We start from the raw sequence: 22339 nt of genomic DNA on the forward strand, positions 1-22339 counted from the left end.
TAAGAAGAGGGGGCTAGGCTTTCTTTTGGCAACATTGACATGCAAAAATATATTTTTTAGCTATGAAAATAATATACAAAAACTGATAAACGTAAAGCAAATATGATTTGTAGAAAATAGATTTAAATCAGCAGAAATATATTAGCTAAGGTGAGAAGGGGAGGAATGAGTTATTAGGGCTGGATATGGTTACAGTGGCATTGCAGGATAAAATGGAATTTAGTACTGTCCAATATATGAACATTTTTTCCGTAAAATTCTTCAACATGTTCACCTTTTGTATCCCCTCTTTTCCCTCTGCAGATCCCTATTTATGATGCCAATGACAAAGCTTTTCGGGCGTTATTAGAGAAAATTCCCTCCAGCATTTGTCAGCACCAAGAACTGGATCTTCTCATTACATCATCATCATTATCTCAGCTCCTTCTCTCACCATCTTCTTCTCTTTTATCATGTCGCCATTAAATCGCTTGTCCAAGAGGTTCAACATCTGGCACAAGCATCAAAGCTGGCACGTTATATACCCGCCGACACCGCAATGAAGAATGAGGGGATTTGTGGTCAAATGACTGTGAAGTGCTCATTAAAAGGTATTTTATTTAGCACTATATTTTAGATTTTACTTATTATTGTGCATAATCTTGCAGTTGTGTAATACAACTACAAAAATTCAATGAACTATCTGCTTTACATTTCAATGGTATTGCATTTTTTTACCATGAAAGTCAATTATTATATCCATTTTGACACAAAAAGCGGTTTTAAATTGGAACTATACTTGGTGTGTGGTTATTTGCTGCCATAAACAGTAATTATGCACTGTATACTTGCTGATTATGGCACAGATGTACATATGTGCAGCCACCCTGCAGTGATGATGGGTCCAGGACCTGTCATCAGCACATCAGAGGAAGGCGCCACTTTCATCACCAACTCACACAATGGATTTCTGAGGTTTTTGACTGCTATACAGCATGTTTTCTGAAGCAGAACTAAACTCAGCTATACTCACCTGACCCTATTCAATCACATGGTGCCACTATCTTCTTCCTTCTTCTCTTCCTAGATGCAATCTATAGCCATCAATCTTGATTAGCAGAGCCATCAAGCAGGAAAGAATGCTTATTACAGTAGGGACATCGCCTGCCCCTTTGTGCAATAAAGCCCTGTTTAAGGTCGGGGATGACAATCATGGCTTATACACATCCTCACTGTGGTTGTTCCTAATTTATTTCACTAAATTTGAAAACTGGAAATGCATGCTTCTGTTTTACAAGGGACCATTCTACTGCTGTGGCATCTTGATGTTACACTGTCTGTCAGTTTCAGATGAGAAAATTTGATTTTGTGGAGCTCTTGGATTATTCTGCAGTAGTGAAGTTAGGTAACAAATGTGATATGTACAAAACGTAAACCCCCCTCCACCCAAAACTTGTTCTTTTTAATCCTTGGACACGCAAGGAAAGGGTTTGAAGCTTTACTGGGTTTTATTTATGTTTCTGTTCCTGTCTCTTGTCACCAGTTGTCAAGGTTATGGAGTGAGGAAAACTTGCAATGGAGGAAACAAGAACCTTATTATTATGAATCTCAGGGTCACACATATAGGAAGGAGGGTAAAATCTTCTTAGTGGCAAACAGAAAGATAAATCTTTCTCCACTTTATGTAAAGCAAATAAAGTTTTGGCTAGCCTTGGGATTCAGTATGTGGATGAATTCAGCGATATATAGGATCACATGACCAGCTGTACGGTACAAGGATGTTTATTACCATCAGTAAAATACCATCAACAAGAATTAGCTGAAAATCAATGTGCAGTAATAATTCCTTCTTCTTCTATGTTCTTTTAACTCGAGAGTTCTTTTAACTAGTTCTTTAATTTGAGATTTCACTTTTTCTTTGCTGCAATGTTTTTACATATCCAGTTCATACCATCCTGCGTTCAAAGAAAACCAATTATTAATAAAAAAAATAAAAAATAAAAAGAATACAGAATAGATTAAACAGTTCATAGATGTAATAAAATCTACAAAACAAGATGACACAATATTATTTTTTATTTATGAAAGGTAATACATAACACTGGTCGCAATTACCAGGTATCTCCATTTCAATTCTCAATGTCTATCTCCTTTTCTAAATTCATTTATAATTTTACACTAACAATGTATTACCTGGATCCCTTCCCCAGAGAGGGCAGAGCAGGCTTGGATCTGCCATGTTCGGTCACGGTATGTATGCAGGTTGAGTCCAGCAGCAATGTCTGCAGCAGAAGCAGCCGTCAGTAAATCCTGTTTGTTTGCAAACACAAGGAGGGGGACGCCAAGCAAGCTATCCTCTTCAACCAGTTCTGCCAATTCCTGATGGAAAGAAAAGACAATGTAATATAAAAGGAAAAGATAATATTATGAAAAGAAATATATAGGGACATTCGTTTTGCTCAAGCAATACCCCGAAAAATCTACCTTTTATATCCTCCTAGAAAAAGCTGTGTACATCGTCAAATGTGACAATTACTAGGCACTTCTTCTTTTTAGCTTAATAAAACAATTTATTGGATTGAAGCAAGAAGAGAGGGCTAATGTCATGTTACACTTGCATAGTTTGCCTTTCATTATGTGTGTCCCTTCTCTCTTCCCCTAGCTTCTGCTCAGTCTCTTGTCTCCTCCCCTCTTTTTCTTTCTGTCATCTACCCTCATCTCAGCTGCATGCTCCTGTTAGTTGCTCACAGCATGATATTTTGACCTATCCATCTGTTCATCGGTGTATGATCTGCACAGTTTGGAATAAACTTTTTCAGGATCTACAAGGTGTCCTTTGGATTGAGTCACTGTCAGCCAATTCACCTAAGACTGCAGTTATAGCCATCTCATCACAACTGTAAGTTACAGAGATCACATTGTAGTGCTTAGACTGGAGAGGCAGAACAGCTAATCTTCCAATAGAGCTGGTTCTGGTAACAACTTCTTTAGAGAGAATTCCCTTCATGATGGAGAGACTCCTCTTACTTTCTGTGTCTGTAGGAAAGGAAAAAAATGTACCTGATAGGCAGATTTATAAACCATTGCTAATTTTATGTGTAGTATAACTAACGAGTTGGTAAATGGCACGCTCACATGTGCAATAGTGTCCTACTCAAAAGCAAATAGTCTTCATTAAACAGCCAGTGTTACTACACAGCACTGTAAAGCTGAGAGGAGTGTAGGAGAAGTAATGTCCTTTTTTATTTTTTAGCCATTTTCTGAAGGCATCTTTTCAGCAACTGGAAACAAGCAATCATAGGTTTGCAAAGGTCTTTCACCAGGTTTCACATTGTAGCAACCAAATCTTGTGACAAAAACCCCATACAAAATTTAGCTAAAGCCATTTCCATAGAACCCCAAATAGAAACAGAATATCACTGTACCTGTATGTTAGTTGGTTAAAAAAATGTTCCACACTTTAATCCTAACAAGCAAAAGGTGTAGTGGACAGGATGGAGTTCTGTAGGTTTATCTACACAGAACAGCTTTTCTATTGTGCCCTGAGTTTTTTAAGGAAGTGATCCAGAACACCATACCTGCCCTGTTTCTTCAAACCGTTTACGATCTGCACTGTCCACTACATAAATCTGAAAAAACACAAACAAAACATTATTGCAGCATGATCATTTTATTTCCTGTTCATTTTCACAATACAAGTTCTGCATATATTTGGTATCTCCAACATTAGATTAATATTTCCTGTCCCCTTCAGCCAAACATCTTCTGCTTTCACCTCACACCAGTTATCCCACTTCTATGAGTAGAAATAGGAAACGGTTTTCGCTTTATTCCAAGGTGGAGGGGGCAGTCGGAACATTTTATGCTACATGAGCATAATATAGTCAGCAACATTATGTAATGGTTAATGTGTGCCACCACGAGCATCCCTGACAACCTGAGCCGTAACCTATGATGTGTATTTAGAAACTGAGCTGAATATCCCCCAAAATTATTTCCCCAGGTCAGTACCCTAGCTTAATATACCCGCTACAAAGCTAAAAATAAAGCTTGTTATTTTTATAGTTACTGATCCTGTCTATACTGTTAACAAAAATGATCTGATAGAGCAAAGCAACCTACTATTATTCACATTTTTATATTTTGTGCTCTAGATGGTGGTAGGTTGCCTTGCTTCACTTTCCTTTGTGATCAGAGCTGTTTAAAGTTGTTATCTAGTGAAACTTGGAATCAGACTTGATAACCTAGACTAGTTAGGTGATAACTTTGACACTCAGAAGAAACATTTTAGGTTTGGTAACCAGTTTAATTAGTTTAGTCTGTTCAAGCTATTTTAAAGTATATCTAAAGCAGCATTTAGTAATACTTTACCCTGGAGGAACCCTTGAAATATTTTTTCAGTCTTTGGGAACCCCTGCTAAAACCATTTTATTGATGTCATTAGGAAAAATAAGCCCCTGAGAATTGTGGCTAACCCCTACTGTGGTGGCTAGAAAGCCATCCTTATAGGCATTCGTTGATGTAGCTAGTGCTTCCAAGCGGTGTTGGCCTGAGTACTATTCAAGAACCATCCAATGTCTGTTCAATAACCAGAGTTCGAGGAACCCTGGGGATCCACCAGACCCGGTTAAGAATATCTTATCTAACTTCTCCTGCATAGCAATCTAAAGAAGCATCAAATCCAATTACTATGTGATGCATGAAATTCCTAAATAAAGCTGAACTTCAGCCTTCCCTTCAATCTTCACAGCTGTGCAGACCCCTCTCTTGTACTGAAATTGCTTACTCTTTTTACAAGGTGCATCAGAAGCTGCAGAAGATAAAGCCCACCACTTTTCTGGACTAAAACACATAATTTATGCCTTTGCATAAGAAGCAGATACCCTGTATGTTACTGGGCCCAAAATAAGGTATGTAGGGAAAACAGTCTAAACAGTGAAAAAAACTAATCAGTATGTTGAGAATGGGATAAGGGAATAACCAGAAAAGGCAAAACAAAAGCAGATTAAATCTCCTCCCCTAAGTCAGCCAAATCATCGACTGAGGAGGACACTGCAGCCCAAAATAGGAGGTTTGCAATAGCAGTCAGTTCTGAACAGTTTAGAAAACAGTGCAGGACTAGGTATGGACAGGCACTAACTAACTTCAAGTGAATTAGCAATTCTGATAGCAATGTCAGCTGGAGATCTTATCCCACCATGACAAGCAGCCTACAGTAACAACTCTGCTCTGACAGAGAGAGGGGCAGTGGAGCATCATTACCCTGAAAGGAAGCAGCATATGGTGCATCTCATTGGCAGGCTCATTATATATCTGTGGGTCCTTGCAGGGATATTATAATAATGAGATCCTTAACGTACATCTTAAATTACTTCTTGGGCTTGTGAAAAGTAGGAGAGTAACTGGATAACCCCACCAGCACAACATTTAGATTCAGAATAAAGAAAGCAGATAGAACTGCCTGTGTCTGTGAATGACACCTAACTGCTGCATATTAAATCTCATTTTTAGTCATTGAGACCTTTGTTGTATTGTAAGTGCTGCAGCATGAAAGATCATAGTTTTTCAATAAAGTGAAGATTGTGTAAATTATCTTGTGAGACTTGTGCAATGGTCAGCAGGGTTAGCTGAGATTGGCATATTGGATTGATACATGTTGTTTGGAGACATTAGTTCCAGTTGGCTTACTTCTGAAGCAGGGTAGTAAAAGTCTATAAATACCATCTCCATTGACTCCTCCTTAACATTAACACAATATTGGTAACTTCAAAGCACAATCCAACAGGTTTCATTTAGAGAAAACCTTCATTGTCCCTCTCTCTCTCTCCATGTCTCTCTCTCAATGTCTCTCTCCCCATTTCTCTCTCTCTCCCCATCTCTCTTACTCCCCCCCCCCTCTGCATGTCTCTCTCCCTCTCCATGTCTCTCTCTCCCCATCTATCCCTCCCTCTCCCCATCTCTCTCTCTCCATGTCTCTCTCTCCCCATCTCTCTCTCCCTCTCCATGTCTCTCCCCCTCTCCATGTCTCTCTCTCCCCATCTCTCTCTCTCTTCCTCTTCCTCTCCCTCCATGTCTCTTTCCCCCCTCTCTCTCTTCATGTCTCTCTCCCTCTCCATGTCTCTCCCCATCTCTCTCTGCCTCTCCATGTCTCTCCCTCCCCATCTCTCTCTCTCTCTCTCTCTCTCTCTCAGAACCATTTGTACATAATAATTGTTTAGTTTAAAATGACCTCACCAGTAAGTCTGTGCTTCCAAGATATTTCTTCCAGTGTGCGCGAATGGACCTTTGACCTCCAATGTCCCAGACTGATAGCTTCAGACCTTGAGACTGCACACTTTTGATATTAAAACCCTATAACGGAGTTTAAAGAATGAACAACAGAGTCAAGAATGAAAAATACCATATTTAAAAGCGTTCATTTTCCAAAGGCTATTTTAATAAGGCTTGGTGATGTACTTCTACATATTGTTATCCACCTCCTGGGCACATCCATCTCTGTATGCTGAGATCACAGATTTCAAATACATTTTTGTTAGTCAATCATACCGTAGCCATGAGGGAATTGTACAATAACTGACTTCAAAAGTACACAGCTCAGAGCTTAAACTTATACATCTAGCAGAGCTCATCCTTATGCACAAATAATAAAAAATATTTCTCTGATTAGTTATTACAAATCTCTTAAAAGTTTATTTTGGGGGCTCGTGTTCTTCATGTTGGTAAACTGCGGCTGCAAAGCCATACTACTCTATGAACATGAAACTATACCCACTATGACATAGGTCATACAAGGACCAATGGGAAATCCTAGATGAGTCTACTAATAGACAAGATTATATTGTGAAGTCAGCGGAGCACTTGCTTTAAAACCTGATATTCATACCTGTGTTGGGGTTATACTGCTGGTTTCTTCCAGAGCAAGACGGGTCAATATTGTCGTCTTCCCAGCATTGTCCAAACCCAAAAGAACAATTCTAACCCCGTTCTCATTTAAATGTTCAACTTTTCTTAACTCTTCCACAAGGGACATCAAACCCTAAAGCATAATACAGTGTCAAAGATTTGTTTCAATAAATAGATAACATACAGGTATTACAGTAAAGCAATCACTTTAAACAGTGAGAGAACAAGCAAAGCCAATAGTAGTAATCTGCCTTTTCTAAAGCTGGTAATATGTTAACTTGCCATTAGTGGGGTAATTGAAGCCGCTGATTTTAGATAAGACAGAAAACATGGTTCTGTTTTAAAGCCCTTAATAGTCAATTTAATGATAGATTACTATAACTAAACAATGTGTAGCAATGATATATTTTTGAGTTTTTTTTAATACTGTCTATGATATAATTTAGTAATCATCATATAAAAACCCTCATGTAATACTAGGCACATATATATTCTATTTAAAGCCCAGTGTTCAGCATTCATTGTCTTATGTTTCATTTAGAAAATTTGCCAAATATTAATTAAAATAAATTTGAAATGGTGTACAATATTCATATGTATGTGAGGGACTTTTTCATAGAAATGTGTAAATAAAACAAACAAGTGACTCCTACGCTCTTCACAAAATATGCATTATATCCACAGTGTGTTCATTAATATTCAATTGCAATAATGAATTTGACAAACACTTTGCATTCTATTTGTTGGTCCATGATAGTTTTACATACATGGGATGGTGAGCAGGCTTGTAAGGTGGTGGTAATAGGTGGTATAATAATGATATCCATTCCCAGAATAGTTGCTTGCATGGTCATAAGTAACAGCTTCCCAATCCAGCAAGCAACCACCTCAGGGGTGGATAAAGCAATACCTGGATTATCCAGCAAATGATTGTAAGAACCTTCAAACTCCTAAAAGGACAGCTGGATCACATATAGATTATATATGTCTACTTTATGATCGGGTGGAGGAATAGAACCATCCTGCACCAATAGGTGAAACACAAAGGGTTTGTCATTCTCCCTTTTTCCATACTGTCATACTATTTAAATACTATTTAATATTCGGACTGGATGGACTATACATATTGTGGTGACTGCAGAAGTCTTTTTGTTTGTTTTATTGTTTATATATTTATTTCCTATTTATTAGCATTTTATATTTTTTTATTTTCCATTTAATGTTTACTTTGCTATACACTTTCACATATAATTACATTTTATACAACCCATGCTAAGATCATTGCTAATTTTTTCAGATAGAAAATTCAAGGAACACACTGGCAGGCAATAAATTATGAAAGTGACAGGTAATGGGTCAAATTTTACCACTAACACTGCCAGAGGTGTAAATTTAAGTATTAAATCAAATTTATGCCTATGACAAAAAGTAATACAATAGCGATCTGTGTTGTGTAAAGTTGTTAAATATATATATTTTCACTTACCTTTTGCACTTCACCCATAATGCTACATTCCTTATGTAAGGCGTTTTAGGTTACAATGGTAGCAGCATTATAACAAACAGTTTGCTGTATATTTTTCCAAGTGTGTAGTACACTGTCTAATCGGAGTGTTAAAACAAGGATTAAGAAGACAGACTTAGTTGCAGTTTATGTCTCAGCATTAAGTAATTACCTTTCTAATCCCTGTGCCATCTGCTGCCATTCTGCTGTAGGTAGCTCATCTCTTTATTACAACTATAAACAGCCACTTTTATGCAACAAAAGTACGCCACACTTGTATGCACATTTAACACACATAGAAAACATTTCTTTCTGATGCATCAGATAAAAACAGGTCCAGGTGAGATGTATATGTGGGATATATATGAGGGTTATTTATATGTGATTTTAGTGTGTAGATTTCCCTAAATCTCTTCCCCTTTTACAGTAAAGAGCACTTGTTTAAGACAGTGTGGTAACCCATAGCTTCAGTATCAGTCTCACTATCCATCAAGCCTATCTACTCTTCTTGTATATCCTTGAACCTGCTAGGTAAGCATTTTACTTATTGATTTAGAGATAAAATTGTTACCGAAACTTTTATGCATTGTATGGGAATTATACTACTGGAAACTGGTAAATCTTAATAGCAAATACATATATTCATAAATATATAAAAGTGCATGATGAGAGGTTTTTTAACAGCATTATTTAATTGCTATTAACAAAATAGTTTTGAATTTTATTTCCTCTTGCTTTGAATTACTACTTGTAAAATGTGAATACATAGAAAGTGGTAATGATATTAATGCTATCTGCAATTCATAAACAGAATTTAGATCTCATCTATCTACTCACATACTCAGTCATACTCATACATATTTTTCAGTTGTTTTCTCTCTCTCCTCTCTCCTGTATTCTATTCTGGTTCTCTCTCTCTCTACACAGCTTCCCCATACTCATCAACTCCAGTTGATGAGTATGAGTATATATATATATATATATATATATATATTCGATCACCAGAAACTTTGGGACTGATTTATTGAAGTTCTCCAAGACTGGAGAAGATAGACTGTCAGGGGGGAACCTGGGTGATCCGGAAAAATGTGTCTGGTCTCCAGGATTTAAAACATTTGCCAGCTAATAACACATGGTTATTAGGAAATCCATCCCAAGTTTGCTGGATCTTGCAGGTTTTCCCATGATAGTCCATGATAGCTTTAGTATAGTACTTTGTGGATCAAGCTTTGTTTAAAAGTTTTTCTTACAAATGGATACAATATATTGTGTCTTTTAACCTCTTTGACTGTTAATCTTGCTAATGCTGTTCATTCAGTGCATATCATTAATCTGTATAAAACAGAATAAAAAGCCATACTGAATTACAAATAAAAAGCCTTGGATTCTAGGGTCAAGCTTTACTCTGGACATTGACTTCTGGTCAGGTCAAAATTAAGACCTTCCCCCAGTGGGTTTACGATCCACCCCTTGTCATTAATCTCTCAAATAACAAAGCCTTTAATGCTCATAGAAATTCTGACATTTAAACCACAAGGGTGAGAAGGTGAGGCTTATCAAGAGAAGTGTGTACTGCCCGGATGTTGGGTCCCAGTGGTTGCACAGGCACAGATGACATTTTCAGAAGGGATTCAGGAGAAAAATATACTCATAAAGTAGTATAGAATATAATAAAACAATTTTAGAAATGTTGTTACAATAAATTAACATATTATTTATATAAATTATCAAACTAAATCATGCATCTTGTGTTTTATACACAATAAACAATTTTATTGTAATTCATGCAAAGTAAAATATATACTGTATTAACCAATACAACAATAGTATATGTTTATATTTTTAAAGTTCATATAATCCCAGAAATGTAATGTGTAGATTTAGAGGTTCAAGCTATTGAATTGTTCTGCTTGTTGACCTTGTGATAAGCCTTCCATATCCTCACTGTCCTGTCCCAAGACACTGTGACATACTAAAAAGACAGAAAAGTAAGTCATCCAGTATACATATTTCTCTCTATTTATATGATGAGTAAATCTACATAATCACCATACCTGTTTTATCTCTGGAATGTGGATCAGAGACCGGATAAGGTCTGTATGTCCAGTGTTACACTGGACTTGAAGCAGAGACTCGGGATCATAAACCCTTAGGATGTAAAAAGAAGAACCGTTTGTGAACCATGTGGAAGTGCAAGACCTCTTACTTTGAAAGTACAGTATATGTAAAGCTAAAGTTTTTTTCTATTTTTTTAAGGTAGCGGTGAGGAATTTGAACCCTTCCTGGGTTTTTATTAGTATCCTTTTTCTGTGGTTCCATAGTGGTATGGAACCACTGTAAAGAGATAATTCAAGAATTTTTTTTTCTGTTTGGATTTTTTTTAATTTTTAATATTTTTTTATTGTGTTACTACTGTCCTGAACCACATGCTTGTTTCTTTTTTTTTTCCAGTACATCATGATTTGGGTTTTTATTGGTGTCTGTTTCCACCCCACCTTTTGTCCTGGTGGTCACTATCAACAAGGCAGAAAGTAATGGGGCAATCAAAATTTAAAAAAAAAGTTTTGACTATACATACTTAATTTAAAATCAGTAATTTAGAAATTCCTTAACTTATATATCAGTCACTATTGTGAAATTTTACAGGGCAGCAATGAAAGGTCTATTTTTCTAAGCAAATTGCTGACTCTAACATGAAGTAGAGGCAGTCTGGCAGATACTCAGGCTTCTATGTACTGCTCCACTATTACCTGTCTGTCTCCATGGAGCAAGGCATTGCATGGATACCATCATCTCAATTACACAGCCAAAAGTTATAAAATACCAAACGACATACAAACTAAAATTGTTACACTGTTGTCAACAGAGATGCAAACTGAATTGTTTAAAAAAAAGGATTATATTGTATATTAAACAAAGTACCTTCTTTCAACTAGCTTATTGGTGATGAGAATACATTCTAGCAAAGAATTTGATATTGAAGTACACAAAATCTACCTAATAATAAATCTTTTACCATATAATGCACTGGGGTATATCATTGGTTTTTAATACTGCGTTGTCAAACTTTGGTATTTGTGGCTTTGATATAAGTCAGGGATAGTGACAGACCACCTACCACTTCTCAATGGCCATGCCTTGCCCAGAAAATGCTTAAAAATAGAATGTACAGAATAATGTACAGTGCATACAATGAATACCAATGTGAAAAAATTGGTCCTGTTGTCTCCTACAGGAGGTGCATTTGAAGGCGGGATGCCTCCATGTGAAAAGAATCTAAATCAAGGGTGCATATTTTCTAAAACCTGGAAAACATTTTAAGTCTAATTACCTGATTGCATCTTGTACACCTGCAGCAATGCATCCATTCATCTGATCAATGCAGATACAGGTAACAACTCCTTTAGTGTGCAGGATCTTCTCACATAGAGCTCCTTCTGCACTCTGCATAGACAATTTATTTAATTATTAGTATTTTAACAATGGTACTCATCTCTAAGGCCTCGTTCCAACTATAAGAAAGTGCAGTTGTCTTGCGTTATACCATAACACAAAGCAAGACACAGCATCTGTGTCCAAAAATGGATTGAAATGCATGCAGCAGTGCTTTGTAAAAATGCACTGCAGTCTAACACTTAAATAGGATCAGACATTGCTTTATATGCAGTATCTTATGGCCGTGTATCACATACTGCACTGCACAGTATGAATGAGCCCATGAGAGCAATTAAAAAAACCACACATAAATTGTACATACTGCAACAAAGGAATTTTACAAAACCTACAAACTGTATGCATCCAACTAAAAAAACACTTTTTTTTTATACTTTTGAGAGCAGTAAAACAGTTTAACCCCTATGCAACGTATAAAGGGTAATATGTTGGCACTATATAAACCCTGTTTATTAATAATAATAATAATAATAATAATAATAATAATAAAAAAGGGGAACACCTCTGTAAGCAACCTTAAATGATTTGATAGGATTAGTAGATAAAAATGATAATATAATTTTGTCATGCTGTAATGTGCTGCACATGTTTGTGCACATTAGAGTGGATATCATAGTAAACATTGTCTTTTTTTGTAGGTCTAGTACAATGTAAGGCGCCCTTTAGCATCTTTGTCGCTGTTTCAAGTTGAAGGGACAGTTTGATTGCTGGAAATTGACTGAATGCTTTGGGCTTATCTAGAGGCTGACAAAAGACATCATTGGTGTTAAGGTGCGTACACACTTCCAATTTTTATCGTTCCAATCGAACGACGAACGATCTATTGGGCAAAAAATCGTTCGTAAAAAAGTAACCAACGACGCCGACGAACGAGGAAACTCGTTGGAAACGAACGACCGGACCGGCGGATCGGATTGGACGACGATCGTTGAACATCGTTCGTGTGTACGGTCGTTCGTTGATCGTCCATGTTCAGAGCATGCGTAATGAACGAACGTTCGTTCACTTTCCTGTCGTGCACATAGTTCCTCTATCGCTCAAACGATCGCATCTATTGTGTGTACAATATCTACGAACGATCGTGTCGTTATCTCTATGTGCAGGATCGGTGCTATACGATCGTTCGTAGATATCGTGCAGGATCCTTCATCGTTCGTTTTCCAACGATAATAATTGGAAGTGTGTACGTAGCTTTAGTTGTGCAATTTGTTATCTTAATGAGAAGAAGCAAGGTTAGTTAAATCTGTTAGCTGCATGTGTGCTACTTCAGTCCAGTGGGTGAGTTGCACTGGAAGCAATGGTGAATCACTGACATTGGAGGGGATGACAGAAGTCTTTCTAAGCATCATTTTGGCACTTTGCATCTAAACCTAGAATATAAATCAAAAATGGCTAGTTTACTTTATCAGACAACACTAACAACATGCTAATAGGTCCTAAGAACCGTCATAAACTAAACTTAAAGATCCTGCACACTGGAGGTCAGCATCGAGGGGAAGGGGCCTCATGGGAAAGGAACTAGTAAGGAGACCATCTGATTTGCTTTACCAGCTTACAAATTAATGTAGTGTAGAACACACATATATATCATATATATGTGTGTGTGTGTAGATTAACCTAGCAAAGTAAATGTTATCTTGGTTCATCAGTATTTGTTGGTTGGTCTTTTGCATGCTTTATGTTATCAGAAAACATCTACTTAATTAGCTACCCATATTCTAATGGTTCCATCTTCAGAGCCGGTGATCCACTTGTCCATGAGGTGGTGCCACACAACTGTGGTGACCTCTGAATTTTTTAGCAATCAAAGGTTTAAAAAAAAAACACCATTTTTTGTACTTTTGCCTAAATCCAAGTTTATTCTTATTTGCTTAATCAAAATCAACCTCATCAACCTCAAGACACATGTGTCCCACATTCTCTGTATTCTTTATGACAGCCGAATAGAGCTTTTTATTTATTCATCATAAAATGAAACTGGAGCCACAAATGACAAAATGAATACAAATTGCAAACCTTATCTAATGTCATTTGTAAGAGTATATTTTTTCAAAGTTGGTTATGGTTGCTATATAATTACAAACGGGTAGAAAATAGACTTTAATACGGCAACATGCAGTGACATAAAGCACCAAATTGTGATGAAAATGAATCACTTACAGCAAACCTACCTTTTTGGGCAGTAGCACAAATCCATAATGACTCCATCACAGGCCTTTTCTCTTTGTTCACTCCAATGATCTATTTCTGGTCTGGAAAATGTTTCTATTAGTGAGCAGGAATGTAAATCCCATATGCAGATTCTGCAGTCCCATCCACCACTCATCTACTGGAAAATTTCACATAGATTAAATTTACAAAGACTATAACATAGGTTTCAAACACTTTTATTTTTTTAAAAAAAGAATCCTTTTCCTGATGTGTTTGCTTGAGAATTAATGTAGTGTTTGCTAATAGAAACACTAAATACTCTAAACAAAAATGCAAAGAGCAAAGCGATCTGGTCAATTTCATCTGTCAGTGTTCTCTAGGAAAGGTAAGGTTAGCTTGGTACAGATTTAATCACCAATGCTACTCATTGTTGGATACCATAAAGAAAATATTGAAAAAGTCAAGGTTAGTCAAAGATGAGAAAAAAAATCAACTTTTGCTGTTTCCTTACACGCCATTGGGCATAATAGGTGATGATAAAGACAATAATGATAACAACCACCGCCTATTTATTATCTGAAGGAACAGTCAACTAGACAGGTTAAAAATGTACTGCCTGCTGATCCCCTGAGATAAAAAGTGGGGACCATTTTGCCAGTAATACTTGTCTTTATCTCTCCCAATAGCAACAAACATGATGCTCTGGTAAGTGGACCTCTCGTATTTGTGCCAGTCAATCTGTATGCTTCTTTCAACAGAAAGAAAAGTCTTTTAACAAAAATAACGCAACCCAGCAATAAATCTCTCTGAGATTGATTAAAAAGTACTTAAACTAAAAAAACAAAAAGTCACCAAGATGTAGAGCTAATTGACAAAAGGGACATACAATGATGTTAAACAGATCATTACTTGGGCAATGATACTGTTGTACAGGCTTAATACTAGTTTTGTATTAGTTAATTAGTTATTTTTTATTATTACTATTATTAACATTATGTAGAAGGATAATAAATGGTTGAAGGATAGTTTTTTAGTGCATATAGAAAGAAAGATTGATGTTTTAACTGCATGTCAGAATTGGATTTTTGTCTCTGTTAATCTAAAAAGTTACACTAGGTGGCAGTGTGATAACTGATTCAGCTATATACAACCTTATCACTGCTACCAGTGAGCTGTCATCCTGTTACAATTACTTCTTCAACCCCCTTGGTCTGCTCCAGGAAAGGGGTTTCTATGTCCTTTTATACTTTATTTATACTAATTTTAAAATGTGTTTATTTACTCACCAAATACACTGCCGAGAAGCCACTTTCCTTCCCAATTACAGCTAGTGCTGTAACTGCCTTAAAATGACCAGCCAATACCTGTTTACAGGTAAAACCTGTCCAAACATAAGGCAAAACGAATATTACAGTGCCACAGAGATTGGAAATAAAATAAAAGCAACAAAATGAAAAGCATATTTATTAAATACAATAAATAAAAAAGAAGGTAAAATTTAAGTTTAAGGCTATACAAATGTACAGAGTTTTCAATCCAGAACACAAGTTTCATACATTAAAGCATAACTTTCTAGACCAACCAGGATTATTCTTTGTTTCCCTAGAATCTCATTTTCAAGCATGTGTAAATATTTATGCTGTTTGTTTTAAGTAGGGCATGGAAGGGTTAAAATCAGTTTGTTTGTTTTTGAAGGATGTTTTTTTCTGATATACCATTGTGTCTGATATAAAAAGTGATGGATAAAACAACGTTTTCAGTTGTCACAACAACTCACGGTTTGGAAATGGGAAATCCAGTCCAGTTAATAGCTAATATGACATTACTTTGCAGAACCCCCTCTTACTCCCTGCTGTGTCTCTTGTATGGGAAGTAAAAGAAAACCCACACAGGCAGAAAAAAAAACTGACAGGGATGTTAATAATTTCCTACTTTATAAAAACAAAAGTTTTGCTATATATATATATATATATATATATATATATATATATATATATACTTTAGACTTTTACCATAAATGCAAGTTTTTGCACATTTTGAAAGTTTTAACAGACAAGTAATATGTCCAGCTAAAAACTGCCAATGGGACAGTATCTTTAATCTTTACTCAGTCTCTGATTTAGAAAAAAGGAAAAAGCTCTGGAGCTTATACATATACCCTGACCAGGAAGTCCTCAGGAGCCAGTAGTTGTGCCAAATCAAACATTCTATCTGTACCAAAGTGGATGTTCAAATGTGCTATGTGCTTTATATTTCAGTGCCGACTTTTTCCCACTTAAGTCCTGCCTTAAAATATCACTGTAGATCAGGGGTCCTCAAACTACGGCCCGCGGGACGAATACGGCCCGCTGAAGTTCTCCATCCGGCCCGCCGGCTGCTGAGGCTGCTTCTCCTGCCTGAGTTCTGGCTGCCTGCCATCTGCACTCCAGGGAACCCGGTCACGTGACACCACTGTTGTCGGGGTAACGCTGGAGCTGTCGGGCTGAAGCCATCAGGCAGAGAAGGAGCAAAGCAGAGACTCACTGCTGCCTTCATTCCCTGCTCACTGCTGCACAAATGTACATGATCAATGTACATTTGTAAATAGTATAAACATACTATGCACATTGATCATGTACACATGTGCTGCAGTGTGATCCATGTATGAAGGCAGCAGTGAGTGACAGGTAGCAGACACTGACAAAGTTTTTTTAGCAGCCCTTTTTTAATTATTAAAAAGTGTGGGGTAGTGTTGGGTGTAGGGTAGGGTGAGCAAATAATTAATTGCTTGAGATTATTCATTTGCATGGAAAATGCAAGATAAATTTGCATTTTCAATACACACAGTGAAAATTCAAATTTATCTGTGCATTTTCCATGCAAAGGAATAATCTCAAGCAATTTTAAAGCCAAAGTAAACGCCACTTTTTTTTTTTAATGATCGGCAAGTGTGCTGTGCATATAGTATTGTTCTTTCATGTTTTTTATACAATAAATACGTTTTGTGCAGTGTGCATAAGAATGTTCTCCTGTTTTTTTTCAAACTATAGTACGGCCCCCCGACAGTCTGAGGGACCGTGAACCGGCCCACTGTTTAAAAAGTTTGAGGACCCCTGCTGTAGATGGTTTTGAAAAGCTCAGTGCAACTTTTAAATTCCTAATTTTCCTAATTATCCTTGCATTCTAATTACTTGTGGTCTTCTGCTAATATAATCAAGCTGCTTTGACCATCTTGGAGGTTAAAAGTTCAGTGTACTAGAACTTCACTAATGTATGTGATTGTGCCCTGCACAGGTACATAGAGTAGAAGACTGCATACCCAAAGTAAACAAGAGTGTCATACTAAACAAATAGGTTACCACTCTTCATTAAATACCCCCATATTTCTGTAAATTGCAGTAGAAAGTGAACTATTTTAGATGATACAGAAATCTGTTTTGTGCATAGCTATTGCAAGAACAAACAAAAGCCATTTAGTGTTTTATGTTTTACTCCTGCCGAGGTCAGAGCACGCAATGCTAAGAGAAATTGCAAAAAACCCAAGGACCACATTTCGGACTGAATAGGGTTCAGTGTTCAGATTAGAAGTGTTGTCAGGAGAAAGCTTCTTCTCTATAAAAAGAATATTGCATCATGGCTTAGGTTTGCATAAAATTGCATTTGAACTAACCACAAGACTTCCTTTGGACAAAAAAGATCAAAATGTAGATGTTTGGCCATAATGCAAAGCACCACATTTGGAAAACAACAAACACAGCATATCAACACAATCCCCTCCTACCCACTGACAAGAACAGTGGTACAGGGGTCAAGGGGTGATAACCTGGGTTTGTTTTGCAGCACAAAATCTGATTATTGTGCTATGTAGAGAGCTGTGCATAAATAATACCCACAAATCTTAATAACCTGAAGTAATGTTATAAAGAAGGGTGGGTCAGATTTCTTCAAAGTTAATTTGAGAGACAAGCATAGGGAGTCTGACATAAAATATTTATTATTTTAGCAGTTGTGCTGCTTAAGGTGGTTCTACAAGATATTTTAAATCATGGGGGTGTGCTTAGTTTTCAAACATATGGTTGTTAAATAAATAACGCACAGTGGAATCTGAATTTAGTTTTAACTAATTTTATAACCTGTTAAAGACCGGAAGATTTTTTTAATCATGTCCCGATATGTAAAACCTTAAAAATGTGTATGTTTTCAAACTTTTTATGCAGGAAATACAAGAACCAAAGACTATGACTTGTTATTAAAACTCAACAATGCTTTTGTAAATCTAACATAACTAATTTAAAGATCAGGACAATTCAACAAAATAGTACAAGTAGAAAACATCTCATAGCAGCCAATTACACATTTCAATAACTTTAAATAGTTTAGCAGTGAAATATGATGTTAAACTCACCCGCTAGGTGTTTATTCAATATCTTTGTGTTCTGCTCAGTTGGCTGACTCTCTGCTAGTATGCTTTGAGGCAACAGAATTTCATATTTCTGTACACAAAAAAAAAAACACTTTCATGTAAACAGTACACCAGAAAAACAAACAGTGTTTTAGAGAGAAATAAAATGGAGAAAGCAAATTAAAAATGTGGGCTTAACAAAAAGTCTATAAAGAACACATATAAAAATGAACTATAAAGGCATGTGTATTGATTGCGTTCAAGCTAGGTACAAAGCCGATTTTAATGCAAGACACCTGGATAAATAGTCAAAAAAAATGTCTTCTAAATACAAATAATGTTGTTTATATTCCACTGGAGGAGATTTTACTGCATGTCCTGTCTTCAACAGGAAGTAATAAGAAATCTTTCCAAAGAGAAAGCTTTTGTTGCAGCTATTTGATTTAACTTTGCCAATGGTGGACTGAACTGTCCAATGATAGCTGCATTAAAAGGAAACCACATACTGCCTCCAGTGACACATGATAATTTTAAATTTCATATCTGATCTGTTGTAACATGTTCCGGTATCCTCATTCATCCCAAGCGTCGGGCGCTGACATCCTTATTGGCCTTCTTCCTTCTTCGTACATCACCCGATCTCACACTGCACAGGCGCAGGATCAGGTGACATAGATGGGAAAAACGCATGCTGATCTCACTGCGCATGCAAGCGGGTTCTTCATTTTTTTCCTTCTTAAAGAAAAGGCTTCTTCTGCGCATGCCCAATCTCAAGGAGCAGCCAGGTGTCTTCCGGGATGCGTGATATAGGTATCCCAGGAGGCTGTGCGCACCCTGCTTCACCTTTTTTATTTTTTTATAAAAAGAGTGTTGCATTAAAAAAAGAAGCAAGTCATTTTTACTTTATAAAAAAGGGTTTAGTCTACCTTTGGCGTTTAGGTACGCTGTAAAATACACCTATTTTCTGGGTTAACAACATGACGTGTGTGGTGTCAAGACAATAGAGATATTTGCTAGGTATTTATCAACCCCAGATATAGTAACAAAAAATAGAACAGAGAAGAGGGTTTTTTTAAGGCAAAATTATTGCCTTATTGATGCATCGCTCTGAATCTCTCCATTTAAAACCCATTATAAAAATACAAGGAGGATTGCACTACAAGAGTCTCAAAGTCAGCACTATTACCTAGAGAAATCTCTGGAGGGGCTCGTCAGTCCTTGTACGCATTCATAAACACAGGGAATGTTATATCACACTTATTTGCAAACGTGTGGTCACCCCTGAGGAAGCCTATCCAGGCGAAACTGCACTCCTACCAGGTTTATACTGGACTGTTGGGAAATTTTTAAATATTAAATATATTTAAATATTTAATTTTTTTTTAAATATTCTTCTGTCCTGATGTTGTTCCCTAAATTATATCAAGGTAAATTTTATTTTATTATTTACAATCAACCTCTGGCTGTGTTTCTCTATATTCAAAGTAAACCGACTCGGTGTAAGCCTGTTTTCAATATCCCCTAAAGATTTATGAATAATTTACAAACAATACTGTATGTATTTTATTAACACAAATATTTACTGAGGTTTGTGTTTTGCTATTATTTATTATTTACTAGGTGGTAAAACTGCTATCATTAATTTACAAACATGAGTTTCCTCTGGACTTGTTTGCAGAAACACCCATCACAAGGAGGTCAGACTGACAGGCTGCATTTTCCAGGTATTTAGTTTCCAGTTTCAATTGCTGTTATCCTGTGCAAAGATTTTTGTTACATGATCTAAGGGTGAGATATAACCCTGTACATTTTTGTAGTTCAAAAAATTATTAAGTAAAGGAGTACACAAATAACATATTAATTATTATATATTATTATTACCAAACAAAATCAGTATGACTACAAACAAATAATAATTATCTGGTATATTCCATTGATGCTCCCACTGAGCAAAGGATGCCTTATCTAAATTTAGGAGACGTTGCTACCGCTATTGCAGGCATCCAGGCACCTCAACATCAACATTCTAGCTCCATATTGACGCCAAAGATCTAATGACTTTGTAATGGATTTTCTAACAAGCATATACAGGTAGTCCCCAAGTTAGGGACATTCTAAAGACGACGCCTAGATACAAACATGACTTCCCTGCTCATTTGTGTGCAGGATGGAGGCTTGAAAGGGGGGGGGGGGGTTCACATGACTTGCAGTAGAAGTCTTTGCTGTTCTGCAACTTCTTGTAACTCTTTATTGACCAAGACAAACTCTACAATTGTTTATTGTTGCATATCAAAGCAGAGCTTGCTCCAGAAGTTAATGAATGTCTAGGCTCCATAAAGTTTTTTTTTTGCTTTTGTGAATAACTTACAGTGATAAATAATGTACCTGTTCTGATCTACATGCAAATTCAAGTTAAGAACAAACCTACAGTCCCTATCTCGTTTGTAACTCGGGGACTACCTGTAAAGGTGTGATGGTTGGGTGTCCACTAAACTTTGACCAAATAGTGTATTTATTTTAGAAAACATACAGAAAGAATCCATAAAAAAGGGTTAGTTCAGATCTAGAACAATAATCACAGCTAGGGTTGATGTTCGAATTCGGGTTGTCCTTATATTCGACCCGAATATGGCTGTTCGAATTCAGATAGACCCGACCCGAAAAACACAAGATTTGACTTTGCAATTTCGTGTGTAAAAATATGGGTTAAAAAAGAGGCTTTAATGTTAAAGTAATTTATTGAATGTGTGTGATTTGTGTAACTAACTTTTATTTTTTTACAGGTTATCCCACAATAACAGGAAGATTCCCACGGCTGCACAGCCGTGGGAGTGCTCCTGTCAGTGTGGGATCCCCGGGCACTAGAGGTTAAATGAGGACAAGTGTCCCCATTCATCACCTCTAGTACTCTGTGATTGGCCGAGGAAAGGTACACCCTGATGACAGCTCAAGCATCATCAGGATTTTCCTTTCCCCAGCCAATCACAGAGCACTAGAGGTGAATGAATGGAGAGACTTGTCCCCATTTATCCTCTAGTGCCCAGGGATCCCGTGGGACTCCTGTGTTCTTGGATAGAGATACTATAGGTACGCTAGGGCTGCAAGAGCAATCAGGGGAGCAGAGCTGTCAGCTCTGCTTCCCTGATTATTCTTGCAGTTCTACACAGTCCTGAAAAATAACCCAAATTTTCCCCCGGTTGACTTTAATGGTGTTTTGGTCGAATGGTCGAATTCAACGTTCGATCACCTGAACAATATCACCCTATTCAATCAAATAGCTGTCGAATTGTATAGTGAGATATTTGACCAACACCAATCACAGCATGCAAAACGTAGCAGAATGCTAACCGTGAAAGTGCAGATTTTATGTAGAGTATATGAAGCCTAATGATAATGGGCCATGTTTGCTATGTTCATGTCCTGTAGTCCTACTAAAGGCTCCTTACAGTTGAAACAAGTGTCAAACCAAGTTGTAGTACGCAATCAGAAAACCTTTTTTACCTTCCCTTAGACCCCACCCCACCCCCTATTTTATTCATCCTACTGTGGTGTAAGCAGACAGCAGCCTTCATAAGAGTGGAAACTCTGCTTTTAGAAGTAATGCAACATTGTTGCCACATCCTAACAGGAAGATGCATTAGGCAGGAACCACAGGTATTTGTAGGACATTATGGGGAAATCTGTAGGTGCAGACATACTAATATTATTATATAGTTAGGTGATGCAACACATACGTTTTAATAGGAGGCCATTGCTCTTTTTAAAAAAAATAATTTAGATTAATCTAGAGACACTGTACCAGGCTATACTGAGGGAGCCATTGCCTTGGATTCCTTGCCTTGAGAGAGAGGAACGCTGGAAGAACACATCCTCCAGAAGTAATAAGTGATGATCAATTTTATTCACCACTACAAGTATAGGTTTATGGGAAAAGATCTAAAGTTGTAATTGTGAGGTCCTTAAAGCAA

The 22339-nt window shown here is 36.8% G+C and overlaps 2 protein-coding genes and 1 long non-coding RNA gene across 3 annotated transcripts; 1 reads left to right on the forward strand and 2 right to left on the reverse strand.

Annotated features, from left to right (window-relative positions):
- Window positions 1-1745: 1745 nt before the first annotated feature.
- On the reverse strand, window positions 1746-8508 carry LOC140323702 (ADP-ribosylation factor-like protein 3). The gene is made up of 6 exons (XM_072400998.1): window positions 8369-8508; window positions 6863-7015; window positions 6214-6330; window positions 3558-3608; window positions 2173-2358; window positions 1746-1934 (listed from the first exon to the last, which is right to left on the reverse strand). Exons 1-6 carry the CDS (start codon window positions 8384-8386, stop codon window positions 1887-1889), a joined length of 573 nt encoding a protein of 190 aa, XP_072257099.1. The 5' UTR covers window positions 8387-8508; the 3' UTR covers window positions 1746-1886.
- A 100-nt stretch (window positions 8509-8608) lies between these two features.
- On the forward strand, window positions 8609-14697 carry LOC140323706 (uncharacterized). Its single transcript, XR_011919427.1, has 3 exons — window positions 8609-8726; window positions 8814-8917; window positions 14677-14697. It is a non-coding gene; the product is annotated as an uncharacterized lncRNA (long non-coding RNA).
- On the reverse strand, window positions 10036-13624 carry LOC140323705 (uncharacterized). Its single transcript, XM_072401000.1, has 4 exons — window positions 13551-13624; window positions 11718-11830; window positions 10441-10534; window positions 10036-10358 (listed from the first exon to the last, which is right to left on the reverse strand). The coding sequence occupies exons 1-4, from the start codon at window positions 13596-13598 to the stop codon at window positions 10275-10277; spliced, it is 339 nt and encodes a 112-aa protein (XP_072257101.1). The 5' UTR covers window positions 13599-13624; the 3' UTR covers window positions 10036-10274.
- Window positions 14698-22339: the final 7642 nt, after the last annotated feature.

The sequence above is a fragment of the Pyxicephalus adspersus genome, chromosome 2 (assembly GCF_032062135.1).
Source record: "Pyxicephalus adspersus chromosome 2, UCB_Pads_2.0, whole genome shotgun sequence".
Classification (NCBI taxonomy): Eukaryota; Metazoa; Chordata; class Amphibia; order Anura; family Pyxicephalidae; genus Pyxicephalus; species Pyxicephalus adspersus.